Here is a 17497-nt window from a genome sequence, read left to right on the forward strand (position 1 = left end):
AAAAGACATACTATTATAAAGATGGATGTTGTTCTTATGGGTAAAAAATTATTATAAATCCGTAAATATAGCATAAATAAAAGGGTTTTGGAAAAAGCGTGACTTTTAGTAAAATGTTGTTATATAGGGTGATTGTTATAGAGAGGTTGACTGTAAATTTTATATTTTAAGAAGTTATAGATATATTATTTGAGTGATCTAATAATATATAAATTTTCTTATATTGACGGTGTATATCATAATAATTCAGCCAATGTATCTTAAGACGTGTTCCTATAGGCGGCCAAGTAAATAGTAAATGGGACGCCGCATAATGAAGCATGCGCCAGCCAACAAAGACCTAGCAAATAGCAACACCTCTCTTTCCAAATCTCATACATTACACAACCCAAACACACCAATTTAATAATTAATACTAATAAACTGATTAAACAAGTTGTATTAGCAGGAGGAAAAGCATTTTATTGACCATTTGGTCGGTGCTTTTTCTCCAAGAAACTTATGCAATTTGAATATTCCTTTCAAAGTACTTATTCAGAATTCCATTTTCCAATTTATTTTGCAACATTTGGTGCTGTCCTCCTGAAAAAATTAATGAGTTGCTGTTAGGGTTTTAAGCAGTTGTATTTTTGGGGACCTTCTAAAATGGAGGTTGCTGGATCTAGAAGGAATTCTTTTGCCCAAACAGAGATTAACTGGGACAAGTAAGCTTCCTGCTTCTTTTTTTGGTCATCTTGATGTGTTTTTTTTTTCGTATCTTAATGATTGTTATGTGTTTAATTATGTAAAATGATGATGGGTCTTGCAGGTTGCTATTAATAGGTGTTCCAAATATGAAAATTGATATTCGTTTAGAGTAATTTAGGGTTAAGAATTATAAGTAATATCTAGATTAGGGTAATTAACAGGGATCTGTTTGCAATTCTCTTGGGACTCATAATATTCATGAGGATGAAATTTAAGTTTCTCTATCTTATAGGATAAGCTGTTTAAGGTCAAGTAGGCTTCCGTTTGCACTGCAACTTAATCTTTTAATGATGTAATGGGTTGAAGGGATAATTTCTTTGCTTGTATGCAGGCTTGCTTCTTTTATTTTGATCTGTCTTTTCAAATTTTCCACCTCTTATGCAGGCTTGATAAGACTAAGTTCTATGTCGTAGGAGCTGGGATATTTACAGGGCTTACTGTTGCACTGTACCCCATTTCGGTTATCAAGACTAGAATGCAGGTGGCAACCAGTAATGCTGCAAAAGACAGTGCAATTTCTGTTATTAGGGGGCTTGTGCGAAGCGATGGTGTTCCCGGTTTATATAGAGGTTTTGGAACTGTCATTACAGGGGCGGTTCCTGCCAGGATTATATTTCTCACAGCACTAGAGACCACTAAGGTGGCTGCATTTAAGGTGGTTGAACCATTCAAGCTATCAGAAACTGTACAGGCAGCTATAGCAAATGGTGCTGCTGGCATGCTGGCGTCTCTTTGTTCACAATCTGTCTTTGTTCCAATTGACATAGTAAGCCGTTTATGTGCTCATTATTTTTTCACAATAGAGGATAATGACTTGGATAAGTGGACTGTGAAATAGACGTAATTTATTCTCTAGAAATCCACTTATAGCTAGATTAGCTATCTGATTAAATCTGAAGAAATTTTTCTTAAATTATCAGATTGCTCTTTATTTTGTTTCTTTTGTTTTTTGGTCATTTACTCGAAATTTGCATTAGAACACTAACTACGCTTGGCGGAATTGAGCATAGCAAAGTGATCAAAATTAAGTTGTGTTTCAGAGGTTTATGCACTTCCTTATTTTATTATTACTAGTCTGCATCCTACTTCAGCCAGTCACAATTTTGTAGATGAGTTTTTTTTTTCAATTTTTGAAATTAATGTCCTGAAATTTGATGGAAAAAGGTTAGTCAAAGGTTAATGGTGCAAGGATACTCAGGACATGCAAGCTACAATGGAGGCTTGGATGTTGCTCGCAAAGTTCTAAAGTCTGAAGGTATTCGTGGACTATACAGAGGATTCAGTCTATCTGTTCTAACATACTCTCCGTCCAGTGCTGTATGGTGGGCAAGTTATGGTTCGAGCCAGCGCTTCATATGGAGCAGGCTCTTGGATAATGGAACTGAGCATGGTGGGCCTGCACCCAGCCAGGGGAAAATAGTGGCAGTTCAAGCTGCTGGTGGGATCATTGCAGGTGCTACTGCATCTTGCATAACAACTCCATTGGACACCATTAAAACTCGATTGCAGGTATTAACTTTGGTTTCTGTTAGGAACTCTGCAGCTAGTATTTTCTTCGAAATGGCTATTGCTTTTTCTGCATTTTTCAAAATTTTCCGTACTGTTTACCCTTGATCGATTTACGATGCTTCTCCTTTTACTTCTATGCTTTATTTTGGTGGCTGCTCCTCTTCATTCATGTTCAATAAAGGATTGTGTTTACAACTATACAATGAACTTTGGTGGCTGCTCTCCTTTAGATGGTTTAGGTGTTCTTTTTTGTTTCCTGCGTGCAGATTGGTCCTATAGAGCACAAAATTGGGCATTAATAGCTGCTTTCTTCATCTGCATAGAAATTGTAGAGATTCTCTTTTCCCATTTTGGTCTCTCTTTTGATGGTCAGATACATAACTGAGAGTGTTGCGAAGCAACTCCTGTTAAAACTCTAGCCACACTAGTTTGTTGTCTTGCATGTCCTGTAATTAGTCTCAGCTTTGAGTCTTGTTATTTAAGGACCTTCTGTTCATGCATTACAGGTGATGGGACACGACAAGAGACCTACTGCACGTCAAGTAGTTAAGCAGTTAATTGTTGAGGATGGTTGGACAGGATTTTATAGGGGACTAGGTCCAAGATTTGTCAGCATGTCAGCGTGGGGAACCTCCATGATACTTGCCTATGAATATCTCAGTAGGGTCTTTAACCTCTTCTCTTTCGTTTACCTTTAATTACTTCGTGAGCTATAAATCATAATTTTCTGAAAGTCCAAGTGTGCTCTTATAAACCTAATGTGGTGCTGTTATTAATGTGTCCAATTGAATCAGACCGGTAGGTCTTCCACTTGATATTAATCATGGCTTCTCATGAGATTCTTTTTGCGAGTTTATATGGGACCTTTATATTCACAGTACTCTGATTTTGTGATTGATGTTGATATGTCTCAAGTTACTAGTTATCATTAACTATTACATTTATTTATGAAATTGAGGCTTTGCTGTTCTTTATGTTTCATTATCAGTTCTATCAATGTTTTACCTATAGATGCTCTGACCTATTCTTTGTTTAGTTATAAAGAGGTGCATGTCTGCTCCATCAGACTTCCCTTGATGGAAGCCGTTTTACCTGGATCAGGTGTTCGCAAATATGTTGTTTGTAGCATTGTGGGAAAACAATAACATCCAGTTGGTACTCAATTTGTGACAAATGACTTTAGCATAATCCATATTCATAAAGGAGAGATAAGCCCCGTTGGTCTAACTCTTGATTCTAGGCAAAAATAACTTGGAACTGATGCTTCGTTTATGACATATATTATTGTCAATTAAAAGGGAAAGAGTTAAAATTCTCGTGTGCAATGTTTTCGGGCTGTCCTTGTATCCTACAAGCTACTATTATTTTCTTGACATGAAGATATGAACCCTGTATCTTGTTCAATAATTTTTCCTGAAACTTCTTTTGTGTTTTTGTTTTTGGCAGAGCGCTTGTGTTCGGTAAACGAATAGGTTGATAGAGCTAGCTGCCAGATGACTCTTCATGCAGTAGGGTTTTTATATTACTGCCATACAGTTTTGGAGCTGGAGATATCAAGACCGTGGTTGCTCTGCTGATTAGCTGTCTGTATACAAATGACATAAGTTGACTTGGAATCAGAGTACCTGGCAACCACAACTAATTTCTTAGGGATTCACTCACAATATTTTTCAATGATTTTTGCCGCATAAATGTAATATTCATTGGTTGTAGTGAGTCACTACAAGGAGGACCGAAAGATATATTCTTAAATATTTTTTGCCAAATAAATGTAATATTCATCCATATGGGAATGGATGAATCCTTGATCAACTTCTGTTTTTTCTTTTTTTTTTCAAGCCTTTATCTTCGCTGATTTCATTTCTTTCCAAAAGTTAGATCCTTCATTTTTATAATTGTCTAGGCATCCAGAATTGCCCTTCCCATTGTACTTGTTCCTGCATGTTGGTCCATGTAATAGACATTTTTCATTTATAATTTACGTACTTTTGTTAGTAATTCAATCCTTTCGCAGATTGATTGCTTATGTCGTGTCATTTATTCCATGAAAGAGGGGCATTAATTGGTCACGGAGGGTTCCATGAGCCATAAAAATGAAAACTGTCATTACTATGGTTGCACTAACCATCTTCACCGACTGATGATATAAACTTTGCAAGTTGAACACTCTTAACTGTCAATATGGATCTGCTCGAAAAGGACACCCACTTGGCACTGCAGATATGTTTACCAGTGGAACAAGGTAAAACAGTTTGGGCATGACGATTCTAGGGTGTGCTTCAATGGGCTTTACATGTTCCACTTCTGCTTTCCTCAGATCATTTCTTGATGCAGTAGATTATCATTAGGTTATTTAAGGACATACTGACCTTGATAGCTAATCTCTAGTTCTTTCATTATACTCTTCCCTCTCAGAACTGTATAAGTTACTGCTGTGTTGTATATCACCGGCACACTTCGTTTATTTTGCAATCAGAATACTGAACACAGAAGATTAAAATCAATGTAGAGGCTGCATCACACAAATACTGGTGCTGCAAACACTCAGCGAGCCAATTCATTAGCCTTAAATAAATTCACACGCCATTGGGTTCCAAAATGAAAGACCAACTACTATTGAGTAAAATGACTAGCAATACACCAATGCTCGTACATCACAATACACCAAGGCCGAAGGATCTCCACTGCAAAACTTATAATAACTACTCACCTCATACTATAGCCCATTTTACATTGAAATGGGCTTAAGAATCAATTTTAGCCTATATTACACTCTCAAAACTCATCACTAGCTACGAAAATCTAAAAGCCAAAAGGAATGCAGTAGTGTGTTGGTCTCGACCTTAGTCCTATACTGTAAAAGGGACGGTCAACCAAACAGCCTGTATCTGTGGTGGCCAACAAATTTACTTTTTTTCCAAAGCTGCCAATACACATGTGCGAGTATCAATCAAATTGGTGACCATGAAGGGAAACCTATGAATAGCCATTTGGGATTTATTCTCCAAAATGCACATCTCAAATAACTTTGACCTGATCTTCATCATCATCAAGGTTTGCCTCGGCATATTCCTCAAGTGATGATGCTGTAAACAGTTCACCGACCTTCATTTCATTTTGAATTAGGTTTTTCTCCGAACTCTGAGACTTCCCTTTGTTCATCTGTTGCATACACATTAGACGCGCACTAAGAATCTCAGAAACATCATGAAAGCAACATAATCAGACGACGGACACCAATGTGCTTAAACTCTGGTAAATGAAGATACTTTTATACTGCTTGGTTCAATAGAAAAGACAAATGGTAAAAGGGGAAGTAAAGTACATTTACAACCTAGTAACAAGGAAGATGGAAAGTTAAAAAAAAGGAGGAGAATGACATGTTAAGCTTACACTATAAAATGGTACGATCAGATAGTAAATAAACAAAAATGACCATAACTGTCATCTACATCATTTGTTTTTGCAGGAACAAGGTGACCTACAATAGTACAATTTACATGTTAAAAACTGATTTTCATCTAACATGAATACATATTTGAGAGAAGTAGAGCACTTTGGGGGAATATAAATTTATAACATTCACAATTATGCTAAGTATTATTTGATCGACGATGTTCATATGGGTAAGAAGGCAAATAGTACAACTGTTTAGAGGGAATGATCTGTAGCAGTCAATACTATTTACCAAATTGTCGCCAATGTCACGCCAGAAGAGGCAGGCGGTAAGTAGTCTGTCAGTTACCCACCTGAAAGATTGGCAATTGTGCCAATGACGACACATAGATCTAACCAGTGTTATTCGCTCCTACAGATGAGACAAATCCAGTCAAGGTGGAATCCAAGGGAGGGACAACACTGAAGACAAATAACGTAAGAATGAGGAGCAAGAGAGCCCACAAGGCTTAATGTGGTGTGGATAACAGTACTCGTTTAGACTCCAAGAGGGTAGAGATCAAATAACGAGGGTGAGAGAAATAAGTGTTAAAGGGGTTACTTTCTTCTAACTAGCGTACATGGTAATCCCTCCCGTTCAAAAAGAGTGTTCATATAGTCTTTATTTGTTTTTGTTAAAAAAGAGTGTTCACTTATCAAATCAAGAAAAAATTAACTTTATTTTTTCAAATATGCCCTTTTTAAGTGTTGAAGTGACCAAATTCCAATACCTATTTAATTAGGAGTAATTTAGTCAAATTACCTATTTTTACCTAGGAATTAATATTTTTCTAAGGGGTGTGCAAATGGCTAAGTAGTCACTCTGTTTGGACCTGATGGAGTAATAAATTCACTGACATGAAGATTTGAAATATAGCAAAGGACAAAAGCCACTGTGGCGCTACCAAATGATATGGCTTGATACTAATGACTGTTTATTGATTAAGAATTATATTGATCACATCTAACAAATGATTGAAAAGGTGGAGTTTATGATAAGTCACGTAGTTGCACCATGCTATTCAATATGAGATGCAACGAGTATACTAGATCTCTAATGTGGTCAATGACGTGGGTGAAAAATCATGGAAGACTAGGGTTCAAGTATCATACCCCTAACGAGAAGTATGACGGGCTTCGACCGGTAGGCTGAAAATCACCTAATTTAACAGTCACTTTAAACATCACATACCATAACTCAAAGAACACCTGCACGTAGAAAAGGCCCAACATAGAAATATCCGATAATTCAACACATATGTACATATGCGGACCGACAAGGTCGCCACAACATAACGTATATCATAAAGCCGGCAAGGCTATCAGAAAATATCAAGAACCCAAAACAAGGCCGACAAGGCCATACATAATATTTACATATCCCACTATGTCCATGAGCCTCTAAGAGTATACATATGAACATATATTATACTAACAGAAAAGTACCAAAAGATAGCAAGCCCGGAGTAGGGGCACTTGCTAACACCGCTGAAGCTGGAAAATCCTACTGCGGTTGCTCCTCAATAACTCTATCGGAGCCTGCAGCACGAAATGCAGCGTCCCGTGCAATGGGACGTTAGTACGGATAAAAGTACTGAGTATGTAAGACCGGAGAGTAACAACATAATTAAGATATAATGTAACATTAATAAGGGCAAAAGAAAACTGAACATCTGGGAGTAGCACGACATACAATGCATGATAAAATCATTTGTATGCATATAGATATATATATATATATATATATATGTGTATATATATATATATATATATACATGCCCGGCAGTAAGGCTCAGTGTTATATGTGTAAAATCATGCCCGGCCGTTAAGGCTCGGTGTTATCATCATTAGCCCGCGTCCGGGGCAATATCATAACATGCCCACTGCAGTGGTGTGCGCATCTACGCGCCATGCCCGGCCGACTATAGCGCGGCACGGTGTAGTAAAATAGTGCAATATATATATATATATGTGTGTGTGTGTGTGTGTGTGTGTGTGTGTGTGTGTGTGTGTGTGTGTGTGTATATATATATATATATGTGTGTGTGTGTGTGTGTGTGTATATATATATATATACACCATGCATGAGAAGTCAATGATCTGACTTTGGCCTTTCGGAGTGACATAAGGTCAGTAGCCTCCGAATAACTTATGGAATTCGTATCGAGTCCAAAGAAGTAATCGATGATGATAAGTAAAATAATATTTTAAGAATCAATAAAATAACAAGACATTAAGATTTGAAATACAAAGCATGGGAATGGAGTGGATTTGTTATGGAACGCTCGTGTTTATATTCTAGTTGGATTCGTGCCAAAGAAAGAGGGAAACGAACACCTTACATACCTTATCCGTCAAGCCACCCCTTAAAGAATTCCGTACACCGATGCTTGCCCTTCACTCGAACCTATATATCTAGAAATAGATCTTTAATCATACTTTCATCATATTTCCATCAACTTATAAGCACTAATTATTGAAGACTAATTTGGGTTACGAAAATTTGGGCAGCATCTCCCCTATATCATCTACTTCCTCCAAATACCAAAACAACTCCCAAACAATACCAACAATATCCTCAATATTCTACAAGATAAATATGTATATTTTCATCCAAAACTCTCTTCAAACCTCAATCCATAAGCCAACAACATCAACACAACAAACTCTAACTTTTATTCTCGTAAATAAAAGTTACGAGAATATACCCCTCCAAAGTTGACCCAAAATTCTATCCTTGGTTCTGCCAACTTTTTTTTTTTTTTTAAATTTTCGACAAACTTATTTTCTTTGATTTTCTTAGTCAGAGTCTTCCATAGCTTATTATATGAACTTAAACTCTCGTAACCATGAGATAGGTGCATACAATCTCACAACATATCCTAGGAAGTCCTCCATAAACAACTAATGCCTAATAGATTTCACGTACAGAACTAGGAGGTGTAACATCAAGCATAAATACACTAGGTGATTTCTTCTCATTTGTCCAAGCATGCATAGGTGGTAGAGTTATCAAGTACTTAGTCGGTACTTATGCTGATGGAGATGGCAGGTTCCCGGTGTATAGTAAAGGTGCACACAACTTGGCTCATACACCACTATTATTAAGAAAAAAGAAATACGACCAAGTGCACAGATTGGATTTTGAAGAGATAAACGTTCTCCTTAGATTTTTCACTTCACCTCATAGAAAAATTACCATTGTGGGGAGAGGAGACTAGGAACAAGGATAAGGCAGGCATCTCCTAGAAACAATCTATATATATATATATATATATATATATATATATAAAAGCAGGAAACTAACCTGCCTACATGGCGCCCTACAAAATCAGGATCCATAATTATCTTTTTCCCTAATTTTTTGCCTTTTCACTCTCTTTTTTAACCATTTTTTCGTGCTTAATAAAATTCAAAGGTCACGTCTTTTGTCAGATTCCAACCCCTTGCTCAATTATATCTCTTCCTCTTGACCTTTTCCAAGTAAAACTCCTTTTCTCATAACGTCGTCCGCATTGTCCTCTCTTCCTCCCACTCGCGAGAAAATACTCAAAATACCCCCCAACGTTTGACCAAAATCCCAACTACACACCTAACCTTTGCGGGGGTCCGATTACCCCCCTAGACAAAAAAATTCAGTATCAAAATGCCCCTTTTTTGCTGATGTGACAGTCCAATATGACAACTCCCAATTATTAACAGGCGCTTGTCCATACGCGCCTGGCCCACGTGCCACATCTTTAATTTCCCTCCATTTTTTATTAATTTCCCCACTTCCTCCATCCATCTACTCTTCTTCAAAAAAAAAAAAAAAATCTCTCAATTTTCCATACTCCATTTTCAATATGAGGATCCGAAAACCCATACCTAATTCTCCTTCATCTTCATTAACATCATCATCCCTGATTTTCTTTAACAAGATTAGATTTTTCAACCTTGGTTTTTTTTTTCAAATTTTTCATTTTTTTTTCTTCAGTTTTTTTTTTTTTTTTTTGAATTTGATTTGGGAAAACAATGATTATAATCCAAACAAACCCAAATGTGAAAGGAAGCTTCCTAACACCAAGTAGAACAAAGTTCATCCATTAATTTGATCAAACAATCAAGAATTTAAAGAAACCCACTTGGTGTTCTTCGTATCTTTCTCCACAATGGAGTTTAATTTTCTCCCAAAATCAACTCAAAGAATCTCCAACCAAGCAACAAGTAGCAACTCCAAACAAGCAACTTCCAATCAGATTTTCTTTAACAAGGTTAGATTTTTCAACCATGTTTTTTTTTTTCCAGATTTTTCATTTTTTTTTTCTTCAGATTTTGTTTTTTAATTTGATTTGGGAAAACAGTGATTATAATCCAAATTCCAACCAAACCCAAATGTGAAAGGAAGCTTCCTAACACCAAGTAGAACAAAGCTCATCCATTAATTTGATCAAACAATCAAGAATTTAAAGAAACCCACTTGGTGTTCTTCATAACTTTCTCCACAATGGAGTTTAATTTTCTCCCCAAATCAACTCAAAGAATCTCCAACCAAGCAACAAGTAGCAACGGAGTTTAATTTATGAATTTATAATGGGTATTATTTTGACAAAAAAAATGGAGATGAGTATTAAATAGGGTGAAGAAGAAGATGAAGTAGCCTAAAAATGGAGGGAATTTAAATTTATCTATGTGGCATTTATGTGGCAGCTTAGTTGGCGCTCTAAAACACGTCAGATGCAGTTTTTTGAAGGCTATAACGCACCACTGAGCAGTGCATTCACGCTCTTGTCCACATCAGCAAAAAAGGGGCATTTTGATACTGAAAAAATTTGTCCTGGGGGGGTAATAGGACCCCCGCAAAAGTTAGGTGTGTAGTTGGGATTTTGGTCAAACGTTGGGGGGTATTTTGAGTATTTTCTCCCCACTCGCCGAAGGTAAGATTCTTCTATTCAGCTTCGACTTATTCATTTTTTCCCTTCATTTTATGTTTGCTATACTACTCAACTTTGCTTCTTTAAATTATTTTATTGTCCACTTACTGAATAAACAACTTAAATTTGATATGCTATGCGCTTCTTAATTTTTCAGAAGCTTTCAAACACGGATACACCAATGACTCTGGTGACGGTAACAAGTTTGATGAAGAGATTAGGGCGGCCAACGGAAAGGATGGCACCAATTAATCATGGCAGAAATAGAGCGTCCAAGTTAAATGCAACGAGAAATTTGGAGTTCTTTCAAAATAGCGATCACATCACAGGCGTACGTATCCTTCCAAAGTTTAGTACCATTCAAAGTCAAAGTAGTCGGGATTGGTAATTCCAGCACGAGTAAATATTTCAAAAGGTCACTCAATTATGGAGAATTATATAGCAAAGTCATTGAACTTTATTTTGTATCAATAAAGTCGCTCAACTTGGGACTTTTCTTATAACTTATAAGATCACTCAACAAATTTGTCTTAAAAAAATTCACTTTGCCCCCTTAACATTTTGGGTTTGGAAATAATATACCCTTCACATTTTGAATGGGATAATAAACTTCATTGATCTTAAATCAATGGCTAGAAATAAGTTGAATTATTGCACATATAATAACTTTACTACATAATTTCGCATAGTTGAGTGACCATATTGTCAAACAAGTCAACCTTCTAATGTTTAGATTGGCCAATCCCAAACCCTTGAACTAGGACTATTTTTCCGATCCGATGTTCCTATAATCTTCGCCTTATGCGCTTCTTCAACTATCCTCATCTCACTTTTTCTGGAAATCAAGAATTTGTGTTTTTGGTTCCCTCTGACGTTCTTTCTGATGGTAAAGGGTGCGAGGGAAAGAAATAGTGTGGACTTTAACACTTTTTGCTTCTTAACACTACTTGACTATAACCACATCATTTGGTGTTTTATTGTTGTTTGTTTTAAGCTATTTTTAATTTCTTTGCACATTTGGATATCTGATGGCTATATTATAGAAAAGAAAATTTTGTTATGACACCTATTTTTCTCGATTTTAATATTTTCTGCTCAATTTCAATTTAATTTATGTTACAAATTCAAAAGTCATGTTGGACAAAAAAAAAAGTATAAAAGTTACTATTTCTTATTAAACAAAGAACCGGTTCGTGCGTTAGAAAACTTAATTACCCCAATCAAGAACAATTGTTTTATTCATTAGAGAGAAAGATACTGTAAATATCATTTCTTTAAGCTTATCGGACAACCAAGCCGTATCTCGGCATTTTTGCAGCAAATGAGAGGTCATCTTTTCTCATGTTGCAAGCATGACCATCACCTTTCTATGCCAGGTATTATTTTTCGGTCTATACTGCTTTGTATATCTCTGATTCTCTTTTGTCTGTTTCTATCAATATTTTGTATCAATTAATGTATGATATCTTTATGCATCGGGATTTAGTTGATAAATTCCTTACTAATTGAGTTCTCAATTGTCTAAATGTTGATTTCATTTTACTTGGAATTGTGGGAACAACTATGAGGTCCTTTTGACTTGAGAGATATGAAATATTAATAGAGCATTGTGATGTTCCTATTTGTTCTAATTCATTTGTAATTTAGAGCCAATCCAAGTTGGTTTTCGGAGACATTTCTTTTGATTTTAAAAGTATTCAAGTACAAGTAATTGTTTCTATAGTTTAAGGTAAGTAATTATGCAATTCCTTTGAGTTTCTATGCTGGGGAGGAAAAGTGAAAAGGAATGTGATATAATTCTGAAAAGTTAGTCTTATGTTGATAATCAAACCTGCACAAACTCGCATTCTGCAAACTTCTTTCACTATTTTCAATAATACATTATTATTATTATAATAATAATAATAATAATAATAATTATTATTATTATTATTATTTTGATTTCCTACCCGATATTAATATCCGCATTGGCCCAGACTAATCCGGGTCCAACTCTGACAGTGTGGCTATTTGGCTTGGACGTATATATGCAAAATGACAGAAGTAAAACATTTTGGTGGCGAATAATCCTAGTGATTGCTTGAGTTAATGATTTGGTTGAAGTGAAATTTTGAGCTTGGTGGAACCTTTATAACAATACTGCAAAAAAGTTTACTATCTGGTCCTTAATTTGAGTTCTGATTATTTTATCAATATAATTTAATTTATTATCTTTTAGGTGAATTAAAAATTGTATAATGTATTCCGTAACTACTTTCGATATGGAACTTGGCGTACTAGGGCAGAGGCCTTAGTGGACTGTGAAGCAGGTGATATCTCCGTCTCATCTTCTACCCATTTGTATAGCTACTTCATTTATGTACGCCTCTTGCATTGTTTGTTTTTGTTTTCCCGACTTTATTATTTATTAATGAAATCTCCCCCATCACTATAAAAATAAAAATAAAAATAAAAGTAATTTGCGGAGGTTGAAAGTTGGAATTCGTGGGGGTTTTAGATATGGAATGGTTTTCTAAATAACATTTGCTTATGGAAAATTAATAATCTTATGTTTTAAGCGTATGATTGTTTTTGCTCCATTCTTTGTGTAGATTGCTTAGATGGAAAGTGCTGGACTAACTAGGAAAAATGGGTATGTATGATAGAATTAAACTGTATATGCATATACAAGACAAGTTATTTCTATATCGATGATATAAGAAAAATAATTGCATTTGTACTTTAATCAATATTCATAGAATTAACTTTCAAATGCATTTGTTTGATATCTTCATATTTTGCTGTCTTTTTTCTCTTACATTTCTGCATTTGATTACATTCTTTTTTTAGCCGAGGGTCTATCAGAAACTGTCTCTTTACCCTATAAAGGTAGATGTAAGGTCTGCGTACATCTTACCCTCCCCAGACCCACTATGTGGGACTACAATGGGTATGTTGTTGTTGTATACATGAAAAGTTCTTTTTATATGGATCATGGTTTCCCCAACTGAGAGGACTATTCCTCGAGAACACTATCATTATAAACTTACAAAAAACATATGAGATGCTTCTATTAGGATTTATTTTACACACACACATATATATATATATAATTATATTTTCTAAAAAAAATTCATATGCATACATTTGCTACTTCCAATTTTTCGTTATAAATTTACTAGTTATAAGGTTAATTCAAGAGAAAGTTTTCTCTTGCAGCACGTAAAAGCGACCTCCTATCCCGTTCACGAGCATTCTTGATAGCCTGTAACCAACAGCAAAACCATTATCTTCATAGATTGACAAATGACACGTTGATCATACAAATGACAGAAAAACCGAAGGATGAGACTATAAAAAACAAACCTCCTCAAGAGCCTTTTTCTCAGCCTCCACTTCCGAAATATCTCTACACGAAATTAATAATAAACATATGAGATGTCTTCCAACAACAATGTTCATCATTTAAATTGAAGCAAAACCCATATTAAAAGGGAATGGGAAAAAGGGAGGAACGTTTAAACCATCCAACAACTTGACCGACACGACACGAACACTTGGCACATACATTATGCTCCTTTGCACAGCCTGTGATTTTTCATATAAATGCAAAAACATCAAACCACACTTCACAAATTTCACAAGGCAATAGAGTATTCAAGTATGCTGTAACAAATACAGATAAAATAAAATAAAAGCAAATGAAAAAGAAATTAAAACTGACCAGTGCAGAGATTGTGGTAAGCTTGACGCACGTTTCTTTTCGAACACTTCTGACTATCAAAATTAAAAAAATAATACATGCATTTAAATGAACTGTGTAAACAGCCTCTTGCAGAAATGCAAGGTAAGACTACGTACAATAGACCCTTGTGGTCCGGCCCTTCCCCGGACCCCGCGCATAGCGGGAGCTTAGTGCACCAGGCTGCCCTTTTTTAATACATGCATTTAAATCAGTGGCTGCTGAGTACCATGGTGCACTAATTTGAATGAACATAGTATAACTACTCCATCTGTTTACTTTTACTTGTCCAGTATTCTAAAAATAGATTTTCACTCTTACTTGTCACTTTTAGCATATCAAGAGAAGGACAATTTCTTTTTCTCTGTTTTACCCATAGTATTAAATACTCACTTCAAATTATTTTTCAAATACAATAAAAATATTCATCAATTAATATGGGTACATTTGTAAATTATGCACTTCATTTATTATTTCTTAATGGGTGTGCATAGTTAAAAGTGGACAAGTAAAAGTGAACGGAGGGAGTACATACTAAAGAAAATTACAGTTATATACAGATCTTGCTAACCTAGTGCATGTGTCCAATTTTATATCACGCCCCGTTTCATTGATTTTGATACCGGCGTTAGGTTTCCAGGCGAATTTGTTTTGGTACTTTGGCGGCCCTTTCCTTACGCTGCTCATCTTTTTTTTTTTTTTTTTTTTTTCTCTTCTGAAAAAAGATTAAAACTCCCTTCTATTGTATTGATGATGGAAATGTGGCCTTATTTATTGTTTTGGGCTAATTTTGAATGTAGCCCGTGGGCTTGTGTATCACAAACGGCCCAAAATCCACGCACTTGGGCCCATAAAGAAAAAACGCAATATTTCTTCTTTCTCTTCTTTTCCTTCTAAGGAAAAATTACCTAATGTAAATGATTATTCTCCATAGTTACACTTATAGCGGTATTGTTAAATGATTATAAGATATAGTTATATTCTAGCAGATATACATTGATATATGTATTCCTAAATTGTAGGCATAATTTTTGTATGTGCATGCATGTTGTGTATATGATATATTTTGAAAGAGCGCGCATATGGTCTGCTACATTTTGAAAGAAAAATATTGCTACGTTTTGAAGAAAAAATAATGTCACTATTTAATCTTTTGGGCTAATTTTGAATGTAGACCATGGGGCGTACCACAAAGGGCCCAAAGTCCACGCACTTGAGTTCATATAGCAAGAACGCAACATTTCTTCTTCCTTTTGAAGTTGAATTTTTCTGAACTGGGCGTTCAATATATTCACTAGTAGTGTAATTTAACCTGTTATTATAAGTTATTTACTCTATTTTTAAGGTGACTTGTTTATACTTATATGTTATTGCGATTTGCGGCTAACTTAATTGGATGATGTTAAAGAATTATACACTTTTATTGGTGCGTACAATATAACTAATTTTTTTTAGTTTGGTCACTTTTACAACAAGCGAACCATCTCAATGTCTTTAAGCTAACACACTCACAAAAGGTAGGTCAGAAGAAAAATGCCTGATTAACTGATTTCCAAGTTGTACTCATTTTCTATTTTTGTTTTACCTCATTTAACAGCTGATTGAGGGACTGAAAAGTTAATGACAGATTTGACCTCGTCAAAGAATGAGAAAGAAAGGTGCAAGGTAAAGGTGCAAGGTTATGAAATGGGGACCATATGTGTATCCGTTAAAATTACAAAAAGACATAGAAATAAAAGGAATTATTGAGGGCCATGCAAACGACTTCTCTTAATAATGATGTTATTCTTATCATCATTAGAATTAATTACTGCTTATAGTTACTGTATTTTAGTAACTACTTATAGTTACTGTATTTGAGTATTACTATAAAACTACTCCTATTGTATAGCAAGTTTGTTTCCATAAGCTTAGCTGTAGGTTGTTATTATTTGTTATATTTAAAACCTGGCTGCTGAATGAATAAGATTGTACTTCAACTACTTTTCTTATCATAGTTTGTATGGTATCAGAGCCCATTAAGCTCTAACGAGTCAGATCCTTTTTTCTGTTCCCATCTATGGCTGCACCTAGAAACACAATCCCTTCCGCTGTTATTAACTCTGGTGATGTTACAGCTGCCAATAGCAGTGCTTCTGTAGCTTCACCTATCGTTCATGTGGTACAATTCAATCCCGCTTCTCAGTTACTTATCAAACTGCAAGGTAACCTCAACTTCCCAACTTGGAAAGCGCAACTTGTGATGCTACTCAATGGCCATCAACTCATGGGACATATTGATGGATTAAAAATAGCACCACCACAGACTGTTACCGAAGACAACCTTACGATGCCAAATCCCAAATACCAAGTCTAGTTCTCTCAGGACCAACTGATCCAACAAGCAATGACGGAATCTGTCGATCCTACCATTGCGCCAACTGTCGCCACAGCTCCATCTGCTCAGAAAGCCTGGGAATTTCTTCACACAACTTATGCAAATAAGAGCCATACTGGCATTTTTAGCCTACGAGATCAATTGCAAAATATCAAAAAAGCTTTTAAATCCATTGCAGAATACTTACAAGAGGTTCGCTCTTTCTCTGATGCGCTAAAATTTGCTGGATCACCAGTAACAGATGATGAGCTTATGGTCAAGATTCTAAGCGGCCTGGGCCCCGAGTACCGTGAAATCTCTGCTGCTATAAGAGCACAAGACTCTTCCTTGAGTTTTCAAGAATTATTCCACAAGCTCATAGATCATAAGCTTTTTCTGAAGCACCAAGATCTTGAGAAGTCATCTTCCATTATCACAGCTGCAGTAGCGTAGAAACAAACATGCCACCCCAGTCTAACAGGAACAATCGTCTCTTCAATAATCAATAATGGAAACAGACTGTGACTCGACCGTACAACTCCGACAATCAGCAAAACTGGAGATCGAGACAATCTGTTCGATGTCAATTGTGCCAAAAATATGGTCACAATGCAGTTGTATGTCGTTCCAATTCACACAACCATCATGTCATGGCTAAACCTCACAATCTTGAGGAGCATACAGGCAATGAGGAAATATCTATGGTGACGGTAAAATCATTCCTATTACTCATATCGGTTCAACTCATAGACAAACATTTAATTTTACTTTCAGGCTTTCTAACACTCTATGTGCTCCATCAATTAAAAAGAACCT

General features: G+C 35.7%; 1 protein-coding gene and 1 pseudogene across 2 annotated transcripts; one reads left to right on the forward strand and one right to left on the reverse strand.

The window, feature by feature from the left end:
* The first annotated feature begins 265 nt into the window (after nucleotides 1–265).
* Nucleotides 266–4259, forward strand: LOC132621713 (uncharacterized). Of its 2 annotated transcripts, none has more exons than XM_060336071.1 (5): nucleotides 266–704; nucleotides 1132–1513; nucleotides 1912–2256; nucleotides 2763–2916; nucleotides 3703–4259. In XM_060336071.1, the coding sequence occupies exons 1-5, from the start codon at nucleotides 646–648 to the stop codon at nucleotides 3726–3728; spliced, it is 966 nt and encodes a 321-aa protein (XP_060192054.1). In that variant the 5' UTR covers nucleotides 266–645; the 3' UTR covers nucleotides 3729–4259. The 2 variants fall into 2 exon arrangements, with proteins under 2 accessions (XP_060192054.1, XP_060192055.1); XM_060336072.1 differs by having other exon boundaries at nucleotides 1161–1513.
* Nucleotides 4260–13612: 9353 nt separating this feature from the next.
* LOC132623846 (uncharacterized) lies at nucleotides 13613–14388 on the reverse strand (annotated as a pseudogene).
* Between the last annotated feature and the right edge of the window lie 3109 nt (nucleotides 14389–17497).

The sequence above is a fragment of the Lycium barbarum genome, chromosome 12, assembly GCF_019175385.1.
Source record: "Lycium barbarum isolate Lr01 chromosome 12, ASM1917538v2, whole genome shotgun sequence".
Lineage (NCBI taxonomy): Eukaryota > Viridiplantae > Streptophyta > Magnoliopsida > Solanales > Solanaceae > Lycium > Lycium barbarum.

Coding starts and splice junctions, on each gene's coding strand:
- LOC132621713 (XM_060336071.1), top strand. CDS start 646: ATGGAGGTTGCTGGATCTAGAAGGAATTCTTTTGCCCAAACAGAGATT. Junction 705..1,131: donor ACAGAGATTAACTGGGACAA/GTAAGCTTCCTG, acceptor CCTCTTATGCAG/GCTTGATAAGACTAAGTTCT. Junction 1,514..1,911: donor TCTTTGTTCCAATTGACATA/GTAAGCCGTTTA, acceptor TGATGGAAAAAG/GTTAGTCAAAGGTTAATGGT.